This window comes from Gigantopelta aegis, chromosome 6, assembly GCF_016097555.1.
Source record: "Gigantopelta aegis isolate Gae_Host chromosome 6, Gae_host_genome, whole genome shotgun sequence".
NCBI lineage: Eukaryota > Metazoa > Mollusca > Gastropoda > Neomphalida > Peltospiridae > Gigantopelta > Gigantopelta aegis.
The window spans coordinates 75,064,455-75,076,794 of NC_054704.1; the positions used below are offsets into that span (position 1 = coordinate 75,064,455).

The 12,340-nt window shown below is 35.3% G+C and overlaps 1 protein-coding gene across 1 annotated transcript in view; it reads right to left on the reverse strand.

Annotated features, from left to right (window-relative positions):
- Nucleotides 1-261: 261 nt before the first annotated feature.
- The window catches only part of LOC121375484, a 28,674-nt gene continuing 16,595 nt past the window's right edge, over nucleotides 262-12,340 (reverse strand). The window contains exons 18-26 of the mRNA XM_041502959.1: nucleotides 11,147-11,191; nucleotides 8,511-9,440; nucleotides 8,123-8,245; nucleotides 6,785-6,902; nucleotides 6,136-6,289; nucleotides 5,309-5,371; nucleotides 4,974-5,046; nucleotides 4,265-4,318; nucleotides 262-1,248 (exon numbers count right to left, since the gene is read on the reverse strand). Of these exons, the coding sequence (XP_041358893.1) occupies nucleotides 1,045-1,248; nucleotides 4,265-4,318; nucleotides 4,974-5,046; nucleotides 5,309-5,371; nucleotides 6,136-6,289; nucleotides 6,785-6,902; nucleotides 8,123-8,245; nucleotides 8,511-9,440; nucleotides 11,147-11,191 (1,764 nt within the window). The 3' untranslated portion in view covers nucleotides 262-1,044. The remainder of the gene's footprint in view (nucleotides 1,249-4,264; nucleotides 4,319-4,973; nucleotides 5,047-5,308; nucleotides 5,372-6,135; nucleotides 6,290-6,784; nucleotides 6,903-8,122; nucleotides 8,246-8,510; nucleotides 9,441-11,146; nucleotides 11,192-12,340) is intronic.

Here is a 12,340-nt window from a genome sequence, read left to right on the forward strand (position 1 = left end):
ACACTGGGTGATTAATAAACCAGTGTGCACTGCTCTATGTCTAATTGTGTTAATAAATAAAACAAACTTTAACTTCATGGAGTAATTAATGGCGGTGTCAGTGTGCAACCTGCAGCTATAGTTGAAACTATTTTACACTACCTTATACCTAGGATCAGAAGCTTTAATAACAGTGGCAAATAAAGTAATGTGTTACACCAAGATTTACATCATCAAAACCATTAATTTAATGTCAAATGGAAAACAAAACATAAACAAAACTGCAGATCACCAGGTATTTTATTCATCTTTACCATTGATTAATACTGGTGTTTTTCAATTGTCCTGTGATAATGTAAACTGCTAGGAGGAGGGCAAAAGAAGCCATGTTTTTCCACTAGCATGGTAAGAAGATATAGATAACTCAACATGGTCTGCAGCAGTACCTCATCAAACATATCAATGCAGGGTCATGCAGGATCACATTGCACTTTTCAGTTCTGTTCTACAAGAGGTTGGAAACAGTGAAAGTAACTTCACAAGCAGTTGTTCTGCAAGCAGTGATAAAAAACATCAAAAGTAGTTGACCTGGAAAAAGTATTAGACAATTACACAGTCAGTTGTCCTGGAAAAAGTATTAGACAATTTCATAGTCAGTTGACCTGGAAAAAGTATTAGAAAAGTTCATAGTCAGCTGTCTTGGAAACAGTATAAAACAACATTATAGTCAAGTTATCCCAGGAACCAGTATCAAAGAATGTCACAGTCAGTTGTTGTGCTGGAAGTAGTTTTGAGCAACTTCATGGTCACTTCATAATCAGTCGTCTAACAATGTCAAACAATTCGACATATTTCAGTTGTTTACAGACACCTGCCTTGGAGACAGTGATGAAAAGCTGGTCATACTGGAGATAAATAGTATCCCATATCTTTCATTCTCTTTCACAGTTACGTTGTTGTTCCATGAAGACATCATCACAAACACCGTGTTCACCATTTAACAGAATCAACACAGATTGTAGTTTGTTCCCCTTCATCTTTTTGTCCTAGTTCAGTGTTTCTCCTTCACAAATAATCATCAGCCTCCCCATCACCCACTGACTTTCCCCTACCAACACCATCTGGACCTTTGTGGTCATCACTAGATGGTGATGAATTCATCGCGCTACTCCGAGACATCACAGGCTTCATGGCAGCCATCATGCTGTGGTAGAGATGAGGGAACAGTAACTCCTGAGTTGCTAGAAGCTGCTTCATCCTGTGACGTTCCTGAAGTAAAATAAACATACAGCAGAATATAAATTATGTTCTATCTTTACTAACCTGAGTTTGTCACTTGCATAATAAACATACAGCAGAATATAAATTATGTTCTATCTTTACTAACCTGAGTTTGTCACTTGCAGAATAAACATACAGTAGAATATAAATTACATTCTATCTTTACTAACAAGAGTTTGTCACTTGTATAATAAACATACCGTAGAATATAAATTACATTCTATCTTTACTAATCCGAGTTTGTCACTTGCAGAATAAACATACAGTAGAATATAAATTACATTCTATCTTTACTAACCCGAGCTTGTCACTTGTATAATAAACATACAGTAGAATATAAATTACATTCTATCTTTACTAACCAGTTTGTCACTTGCAGAATAAACATACAGTAGAATATAAATTACATCCTATCTTTACTAACCCCGAGTTTGTCAGTTGTATAATAAACATACAGTAGAATATAAATTACATTATATCTTTACTAACCCGAGTTTGTTATTTGCAGAATAAACATACAGTAGAATATAAATTATATTCTATCTTTACTAACCAGAGTTTGTCAATTACAGAATAAACATATAGTAGAATATAAATTACATTCTATCTTTACTAACCAGAGTTTGTCACTTGTATAATAAACATACTGAAGAATATAAATTGCATTCTATCTTTACTAACCCAAGGAATTTGTCACTTGCTGAATAAGCATACAGTAGAATATAAATTACATTCTATCTTTAAACATACAGTAGAATATAAATTACATTCTATCTTTACTAATCCGAGTTTGTCACTATAAACATACAGTAGAATATAAATTACATTTTATCTTTACTAATCCGAGTTTGTCACTATAAACATACAGTAGAATACAAATTACATTCTATCTATATTAACCAGTTTATCACTTGCAGATTGGGATTCCACGTTTTCTCAAACTATTAAAATTTACAAGTACACACAAGACAGACAAATCCACTGATGACATCAGCACATGTTGAACAAATCTTTCTTACAGGACCTGATTGCTGTGTTATACAACATATTTAGTCCATACCTGTGACATCACATTATTGTTCTAACTGTTGATTACTTTTCCAGGAATCTACAACTCTGTGAACAATGCAATTTGAACTATTAGTGCATTGAGGGGAGAGATTCAAAGAAATTTGGGTATGGCGCCATACCCATTTTACCCTCTGGCAGAAACCCTCTTTGGGTTATTTTGTATAAATTCCTTGTCAATCTAACCAATTTTTTTCATTTAAACTATAAAATTTAATTTAGAAGTCAGTTAACAAATATAATGAATAATTAATTAAGTTAGAGAATGCACTCAAAAAGTGTGGAATGCAAAATAATTAACTCTCTCTTGTGGGACTTGTGAATTACTTTCATGAATCCACACCTCCTCACACTTTCTCCACTAAGTTAATACATAAATAACCATAGTTTTAAAAAAAAGTGTTGATGTGTTGCTAAACAAACACATCTTTCTTTCTTTCTGTTGATAAACAAGTGAATTAAAAACTAATACAAAAGATTGTTTTGTTTAACGACACCACTAGAGAATGTCAAACATTTGGTAATTTTGACACGAAGTCATCAGAGGAAACCCACTCTATTTTTCCTAATGTAGCAAGGGGTCTTTTATATGCACTTTCCCCACAGACAGTAAAGCACATACCAAGGCCTTATACCAGTTGTGGTGCACTGGTTGGAACCAAAACAAATCAGTTGAATTGATCCACAGATGTGATTCAATCCTGCGATGCAAGCACCTCAAGTGAGCACTCAACTGACTGAGCTAAATCCTGCCCCTAGAAACTAATGCAAGTGCTGTTTGACGGAATGACATAATCTAATACACAAAAGTTCTTAACAAATGCCATTCCCAGTATGGAGCTCCACGCGGTAAGACGTGTTTGTTTCGCGTGTGCACACTGCACGTGCTTTCGTGTGCTCGACTTGGGGGTCCTTCGTTTCGTTGTTTTTGTCAGCGAAATGAAGTTTTCTACTGGGATGTATGCGGCCATTGGAACTGATTGAACGCTGGAATGCTTCTCGTTTCGACAGCCTGCACGACCAGGTTGGATTCTTTTTTAGCGAGATTCCTTGCCTCCACGTCATTTCTCCGTCTGACTGTCGACTTGGGGTTTTTTCATGACTCGTATGACGGCCATTCTGCAGAACCCCACGGTTGTTCGCGTTTAGTCTATACATGTCCGAGCCTGTCCTAGCAGCACTGGAAGATTGACCGCCCCACTCTAAGAAGAAATAGGAAGTGGGGTCAGCCCCTACTACTCTTTTTCTAGACTTTACCTTGCTTTATAGTGATACCATCTCGTATCCTCCGGAGTCGGGCCCGTCCGCACCACTATACCAAACCATGATGACTGGACTATACCCTAGCCTGATACTATCTCTCGTTCAGACGGATCCGGCTTCTCAAGATCTGTATTTCAGCACAGCACTACACCTTCAACGTCTATCGACTGTCAATCTAGGGTTTTTTTTGACGGGATGCAACCCATCTCGTCCCTTTAAGCTGTGCACCCAAACAGCCTTAACGAGGCCACTCGCGTGGACATATCGATCGGACTTTAAACTTTTAGATCTGCCTTCAAAATTTTGTTAAAATTACTTCTTTTTTTAAAATATTATTAAATAGTCCGATCCTCTCTTCTTTCTCTTATTTAATTTTGGACTGTCCTTCTAAAATGCTCCAAATTATATAAATATTCGGCCGAGCAGTCAATTCTTTTTATTTTTGGCTTGTAACCTTTTTTTTTTTTTTTTTTTATTCTATTAACTTTTTCACTAATTGCTATTTTAAAAATTCTGCCGATTTTCAACACCCCCCCCCCCCCCCCCCTCCATCCCGAGTCATGCCACCGATCTTATCGGAGGTCGGACTCGGGATGGGCGTGTTCGAAACCCTAGTGGTATATGGGCACGTTAAACTAGTTATCATCATCATTAACAAATGCAAACATTTCACCTTTGGAGCTTGAAAGCATGCTGGACAGTTTTCTGCAATTACTGGCAGCCGATTCTGAAAGACACAATAAAAAACCAAACTGATGATCAGCTAACACCAAAACATTACACCATTCACAAAAACTTCAGTGTACATGTACTCACAGTTTGTGAGAAACTGAAGCACATTATTTACTTCTTGTAGATATGTGAGTCAGAGTAATTGATGGGCAGTGTACATGTACTCACAGTTTGTGAGAAACTGAAGCACATTATTCACTTTTTGTAGATATGTAAAGTGTGAGTCAGAGTAATTGATGGGCAGTGTACATGTACTCACAGTTTGTGAGAAACTGAAGCACATTATTCACTTCTTGTAGATATGTAAAGTGTGAGTCAGAGTAATTGATGGGCAGTATTAACTTAATGTAAATGTATAAAGTGATCTACAACTCAGTTCAGTTACTTAGTAACTAATTGTTCATTCATATTAACTAATTGTTCATTCATATCAACAAAGAACATTTCCAATTGTATTTTTGGCTACTTAAAACCAGGTACTGCATGTTTGGTAGTTTTTACCATATCCAAATTATTTTTTAAACTGAAACGGTATTTTTAAAAGGTATTGAACTACTTTTAATCTTAGTATAAAAGATTAATTAATACTAGCATACAAGATTAATTAAAACAATACCATTAGTTAAGTAAAAATTATCATTAGAACAAACCTTTTCAGCAAAGTTTCTCAGTTCTTTTTCTCGGACATAAGCAAAGGGCCGTATTACACGTAAATCTCCTTCTCTGTAAGAAGGAAAAAAACCTCTTTTGACATACATTAACAAATCAAATCCTTAGGTTAAGCACAAGAAAATGAATCATAAAACATAATTGTAATAACTTACAAACACAGCTTAAATAACAAGACTCAAGACTCAAACAATGTATATATCAAGCGAGACAACAACTCTGAGTACTTATATAGAAGAAATCAAAGTATTTATATAGAAGAAATTAAATATATTTCTTTTGATATAGGACTACACACAATGCATTTAAAACTTACTGTACAGTGTAGTGAGCCTTCATTGTGCGGATCAGTCCATTGTGGAAGAAGGACATCAGAAAACTGCAACATAAATCACATGACTCTGTGAAACAGTTCAGACCTCATAACAAAAATACTTCTAATAAGGTGACGTTTTTTATGGCAAAGTACAAAATATTTCATAATGAATGTCGTCCAATCAATATATTTACTAGTAATTAAAGACAGTATTTGGGTTGGGTTTTTTTTTACATATTACTAGTTCTAGAAGTATGACAAACACAAGCTTGAGGTCTGTTCTGGTTGATCACATTCTGGGAGTTTGAAATCACACTAACATGTAAGAGATCTACTATATTCATCACATTATGGGAGTTTTGACATTGCACAAAGAAGCAAGAGGTCTGTTCTGCTTGATCACATTCTGGGAGCTTGAAATCACACAAACACAAGCAAGATGTCTGTACTCATCACATTTTGGGAGTTTTGACATTACAAAAAGAAGCAAGATGTCTATACTCATCACAATCCGGGAGTTTGAAATCACACAAACACAAGCACGAAGTCTGTAATAATCACATTATGGGAATTTTACATTACACAAACAAGCAAGAGGTCTGTTCTGCTTGATCACATTCTGGTAGTTTAAAATCATACAGACAAGCAAAAGTCTGTACTTGTCAAATTCTGGGAGTTTGAAATCACACAAACACAAGCGAGGTCTGTACTTATCACATTCTGGGAGTCTAAAATCACACAAAAACAAGCAAGAGATCTGTACTTTTTTTTGCTTAAAAAATAAAACAAAATGTCACTATACGTTTGTAGACAAAAAAAACACTGACCTTTCTGCAAGGTCATCTAGGTGTTGTCCAAGTGCCAGTACGTTGTAGCCTCCCCGTCGCGCTGCAGAGTATATCCGACCTCGCTTCATGCGGCTGCAGAAACTACAGATTGATGCACATTCATATGGCAGATTCTCAGCCGTCTCCAGGATACCTGGGTAAAATAATTAATAACACAAGTAATTCCAACTATCACTAGACTAGGTGGACCTGGGTAACTTAATAATAAAAGAAACTAAAAAGATCCCAGAGAACAGTAGTATGTCTACTTGCTCAGTAGGCTAGAAAGGTCATATTCCCATACCTGAAGCATGCCCTTGAACCCTTCTAACAAATTCAGGCTCTGATGTATTTTTATCCCCCAGACCATCAAACTGACAGTGACCTCCCTATTTTCAAATACTCTCTGCGGGCCCTAGCTGGGTTGTAAACAATTGTACATGTATAAATATTAATGAATTGTGTTTAACAATAATTTTCCTTTCAAACGTATCTAGTAAATCACAACTACTTTTCATCTGATGTGAAAGAAATAACAGTGGAGTGTCACACTTTTGGATCCATATTCTTTTCATATACTGTATAGATAGACTTGCTGAAGATATCTACTAGTCTCTGTAAAGCAAATTATCAACTACAAGTAACCTACCTTGAGATTCATAGAAATAAGGTACGCCAAGTTGATGGATGTACTGTTTGAGGGGACTTGGATCATAGGCTGGGGTCTCTGGGTCTACGGTCACAGCTCCAAACTCAAAATTCGTCCCCTGATGATGAAACAGTACAATAAGGCAACCAAACTCAAAACTCACGCCCTGATGATGAAACAGTACAATAAGGTAACCAAACTCAAAACTCACGCCCTGATGATGATACAGTACAATAAGGTAACCAAACTCAAAACTCACGCCCTGATGATGAAACAGTACAATAAGGTAACCAAACTTAAAACTCACGCCCTGATGATGAAACAGTACAATAAGGTAACCAAACTCAAAACTCACGCCCTGATGATGAAACAGTACAATAAGGTAACCAAACTCAAAACTCACGCCCTGATGATGAAACAGTACAATAAGGTAACCAAACTCAAAACTCACGCCCTGATGATGAAACAGTACAATAAGGTAACCAAACTCAAAACTCACGCCTTGATGATGAAACAGTACAATAAGGCCTTTGATGATGAAACAGTACAATAAGGTAACCAAACTCAAAACTCACACCCTGATGATGAAACAGTACAATAAGGTAACTAAACTCAAAACTCACGCCTTGATGATGAAACAGTACAATAAGGTAACCAAACTCAAAACTCACGCCCTGATGATGAAACAATACAAGCTAACCAAAACATAACAATAGAAGGTTCAATATTGTTATTATATTATTATTAACGTAAAACATTTTAATATAATACAGGGAAACCTCTCAAAACTGGACTCTCTTTAAACCGGAATTCCCTGAACAAAATGGTCATTTTTCAGTCCTTTTTTAAAACTCAGTAGAGAACTTAACTTCTCTAAACCGGATACCTCTTAAAACTGGACATTTTTCTTGGTCTCTGAGGGTGTCCAGTTTGAGGGGTTTCACTGTATTCTAAATGAATATTCTAATAAACATGAATGCACACATATTATTTGTCAAACAGTTAATCTGACTTGCTCAAATCTTGTTTTAACAAATTATATCAATTTCTACAGACTATTACCGGTAATTAAGAATGTTTACATAAACTGCTTATACATTCATGTCTGTAGATATGTCCAAGCACAATGCTCTGTGCCACAAGGTATTCATAATAATAATGAATACACTTAAGGGAAATAAACGGGTAAATTTTGTTATAATTTCTAAATTCAGCATTTCACATTTTGTTTCCTAACAACAGTGCTTATACTTGCTCACAATCCATAATCCTTCATGTGACATAGATGCTGATTGAATGTAGAAACGTAATTATGGCTAACAATATACAATAACTAACCCTTCCTTTAGCATAGAACTGGTACTGTCTAAGGGTGTGTAGAAGAGACAAGGAATCTTTTCCTCCTGACAGACATACAAGAACTCGGTCACCAGGTTGAATCATCTCATACTCCTCTATAGCCTGAAAAGATTGCTTTAAAGATTAGTTTCTTTATTTAGAGAGATTGTTCCAAAGAGACAGACAACTGACAAAAGTAACAGACAAATGAAGGATAGACAGACAGACAGACAGACAGACAGACAGGTATGCAGGCAATGAAGACAGACAGACATATAGGCAGGCAATGAATAGACAGATAGAACACACACCCCCCCCCCCCCCCCCCCCTCCCTCCGATATTTTGTTACTGGTAGCTAATATTATGACATATTTTAGTAAGGCTTACCTTGACAGTGGGTTTGAATATGATCTTGGGAGGAGAAACCCATCTGTTCTGATGTTTCTGTTCACAGTCTGTAGACTGATTGGACTTGCAAACACTTTGGGGATTTCTTACATTCAGCTTACAACAGACGTCTGGCACGGCTTGACATACATCTTGAAAACTGGCCACATCTTTGTGGGACTGAGTTACCAAACCACCACGAGTATCTCCATCATAAAGCTCAGTGTTCTCTTTACACACTGCAGATGCTGAGCTACATCTTTTATTTTTATCTTCTATCTTTCCACTGTTCTGTTCTCCCAAGACAGACACAGTGGAACATTTTTCATTTTTATCTTCTGTCTTTCCACTATTCTGTTCTCCCATAACATATGTTGAGCTACACTTTTTACATTGATCTTCTGTCCTTCCACTGTTCTCTTTTTCCATGACACATGAGCTACACTCTTTACTCTTATTGTCTGCATATTTTGTCGTTCCACTATCCTGTCTGCTCACTAAAGATTCAGGGTTATCTTCTGTTTTAACTCCAGGATCATCAGAATTCTGCCCCCTCACTGGATCTTCACAACTACCTGTATTCACAGCATCTTGCTGAAAGATGAATCCTCGCTCTAGCATTTCAACCATTCCAGACATAAAGGGTTCTTCAGACTGGCGATTCAATGATGAGTTCATGTTAGTGTTCATATATCCTGTTTCCTGGATATCTGGTGGTGATTCTGCTGCTTCATCTGACTGTGCATCTTCCACACCAAGGCGAACTCGCAGAGACTGAGGGAGGAAAGGCAGAGAGCTGGGTGGGAGAGGAAGAGGTGAGGTTCCCCTGCTGTGTAAACATTCGTGAGCTTCACTGGGAAGAACAAACCACCGGAATGATTGAGACTCCTCATCAAACAGAAGAGTCTGGTCAGACAGAGGAACTCTAGTCTGAAACATTCAGTAAAACATTTAATCAAACAATGGGAAATTCAATGGGAAATTTGTAGTCTAAAAACATTCAGTAAAACATTTACAATAATCAAACAAGGGTATTTTAAGATGAAACATTCAATAAAACATTTTATAATTTAACAAAATTCTTATTTTAGTCTAAAACATTCAGTAAAAGATTTTGTTATACAGATTATGATACAGAGACTTTAGTCTGAAATAGCAAGTAAAACATTTACAATAATCAAAGAAGGGTATTTTAAGCTAAAACATTCAGTAAAACACTTTATAATTTTTAAAAATTGTATTTTACTCTAAAACATCTAGTAAAACACTTTGTTATAGGGATTATTATACAGACATATTATTTTGAAATATTAAGCAAAATATTTTATAATCAAACAATAGCAAACTAGTCTGAAACATTTAATAAAACGTTTTAAAAAACCCAGTATTTTAGACTGAAACATTCAATGTTTTTATCTTACAATGGAATTTAATCTGAAACATTCAGTAAAACATTTTGTAATCATATAGACAATGACCATAGACAAAGAAAACAAAAAGAAGGTGATAAATTATAAAAAAAAATCCAAAGGTTTCAGAAACCTATTTGGTCAATACAAGTACATGTATATAGTACGGACAAAAACTTATAGAATAATGCTATAGATACTTGAACTCAAAATGAATTGATGTGATCCAGATATGCAACAAGGGTCGTCATAGTGAACTCATGCACTCACTTTTTGCGAAAAAAGAAGTCACTTTCTTACGAACACATCAAACACAAAACAAATCTTACTAATGAGTTTACAACTCGGATATACCAATTTAACAGAACTCTCGAATGCAGTATTAGTCTCATTTAACAAGACTTCTGAAAGTTACTGCATCAGACCAATAATCCAAAGTTTGGTTAAACCATTGAAAACATGAATATGGAATACTGTAAACTGTATTAATACTGTGACGTGTTTTTTTCGCGAATGTATACCTTAGCGCATGTTCGCGACGTGTAAAGTTCGCAATGTGTAAATTTCGCGAACGACCGTTGACAGCTCAAAACAAAAAAAGTGGATAAAGACAGCTCACTGTAATTGTTAAAAAGTTACTGTCTGTAAATCAATATTCTGTTATCCTACATCAAGCAATTGTGCCTGGTACAGAGTCTATAGAGGGGATTGGCCCTACCCACCCTCACCTGTATTAGAATCACAACTCACAGCTTCAGTTGTTAACTGTTAACACCCTTTGGTAGATAAAACTATAAACGATTAGTCGCCATCGATTGAAGTTACATAAAACAATTAACGATTAGTCGCCATCAAGGAGAGCTCGTGTATAGGCTGTGCCTGTTGAGTGAATCTTTTTGTGATTTTTATTCTCAATAAAATATTTCAAAACAAAACAAATTACTTTAAGCACACTTCAAACTTGAAAATAGTGCATGCGTATTAATTTCGCGACATACGGTTGGACGCGAACGACGCAAAATTTATACGCATGCATTTTTTTCACGGTTTACAGTAGTCACATGCACATTTTGCTATTCCGTGTTATATTGCAATTATTCAAAATTTATTTTGTTACTCTTATGGAAAATCACTAATTTTGGAATAGCAGAATAGTATACAATTTGACCCCTGTCTTGTCAACTTCAAGCATTCTGAACAATGAAAACTGAAAAAATTTAATAACACCTTCCGTGCTCTCTTGAACAGATCTCTAGCCATCTTCAAACAATCCTGGCCAAAGAAAAATAACAACAATTAAAACATTAATTATATGATATAAGTTAACATGCCACATTAGTTAATGGTTAACCTATATCAATCTCTGGCTTTATACGCTAAGAAAAAAGAACTGTAAAAGAGTACTAGTGAGATACATAATACGTCCATTATTGAATGTGTTGTATGAATTGATAAAGAAGATATATGAATTGATAAGGAAGATATATGAACTGATAAGGAAGATATCTGAACTGATAAGGAAGATATATGAACTGATAAGGAAGATATATGAACTGATAAGGAAGATATTGCCTGGACTAGGATTTCCTATAAAAACTAAACAAATTGGTGTCGCTCATAGTTGCATCTACAGATGTTCATCTTACAACATCATGTTAAATATTTTAAACAATTTAGATCTTTGAAATTAATTTTGTAAAACAAATAATTTGTGATGTAAAATTCAGGATTAATATAGTTCTTTAAACAAAATTTATTAAATCTTGTATTATTTTTGACAAATTTAATTTAATATTTTATTTAAACATGCATTGAGCTGAACATTCATGAATGAGAAATGAAGATAAAAGCAATATTTTAACATTAAGCTGAACGCTAGACTATTTTCATTAAAGCGTAACAGTTAATTTATATATTTTTTAAATTAACATGCATTATAGTGAACATACATGGGTGCAACTAAAACCAAATTTCATTAATAGACCTAATATTTAGAATTTATGATAAATGAACATAAATACTAAAACTTAACACTGAGTTAAAACTTAAAAGTTGATGCCATTGCTGCCAGAACATTAAATCAAGTCAAGACAAAAAGACATGCTTACAGTCAGATGGAAGGTAATATAATGACCCTCCTAATACATTGACACCTCTCAAAAGTGGACCCGCTGTAAACTGGTATTCTTTCAAAACCCAGGGATGTGAGAGGGGCTGGAACAAAAAATCTTACTGCAGCCGGGGTCCAGGGGACGCTCAAGGGCCCCTGAAGGAAAATTGTTGTTTGCAACCCCTGGAACTGCCAAAAATTGCATTCAATGCTAACAAATCTAAACTGGTTATAACTTATAATATACGGCACACATCATAAACTTGAAACCGTGAAAACATACAAATGAACCTTGTGTGGTCAACAGTATT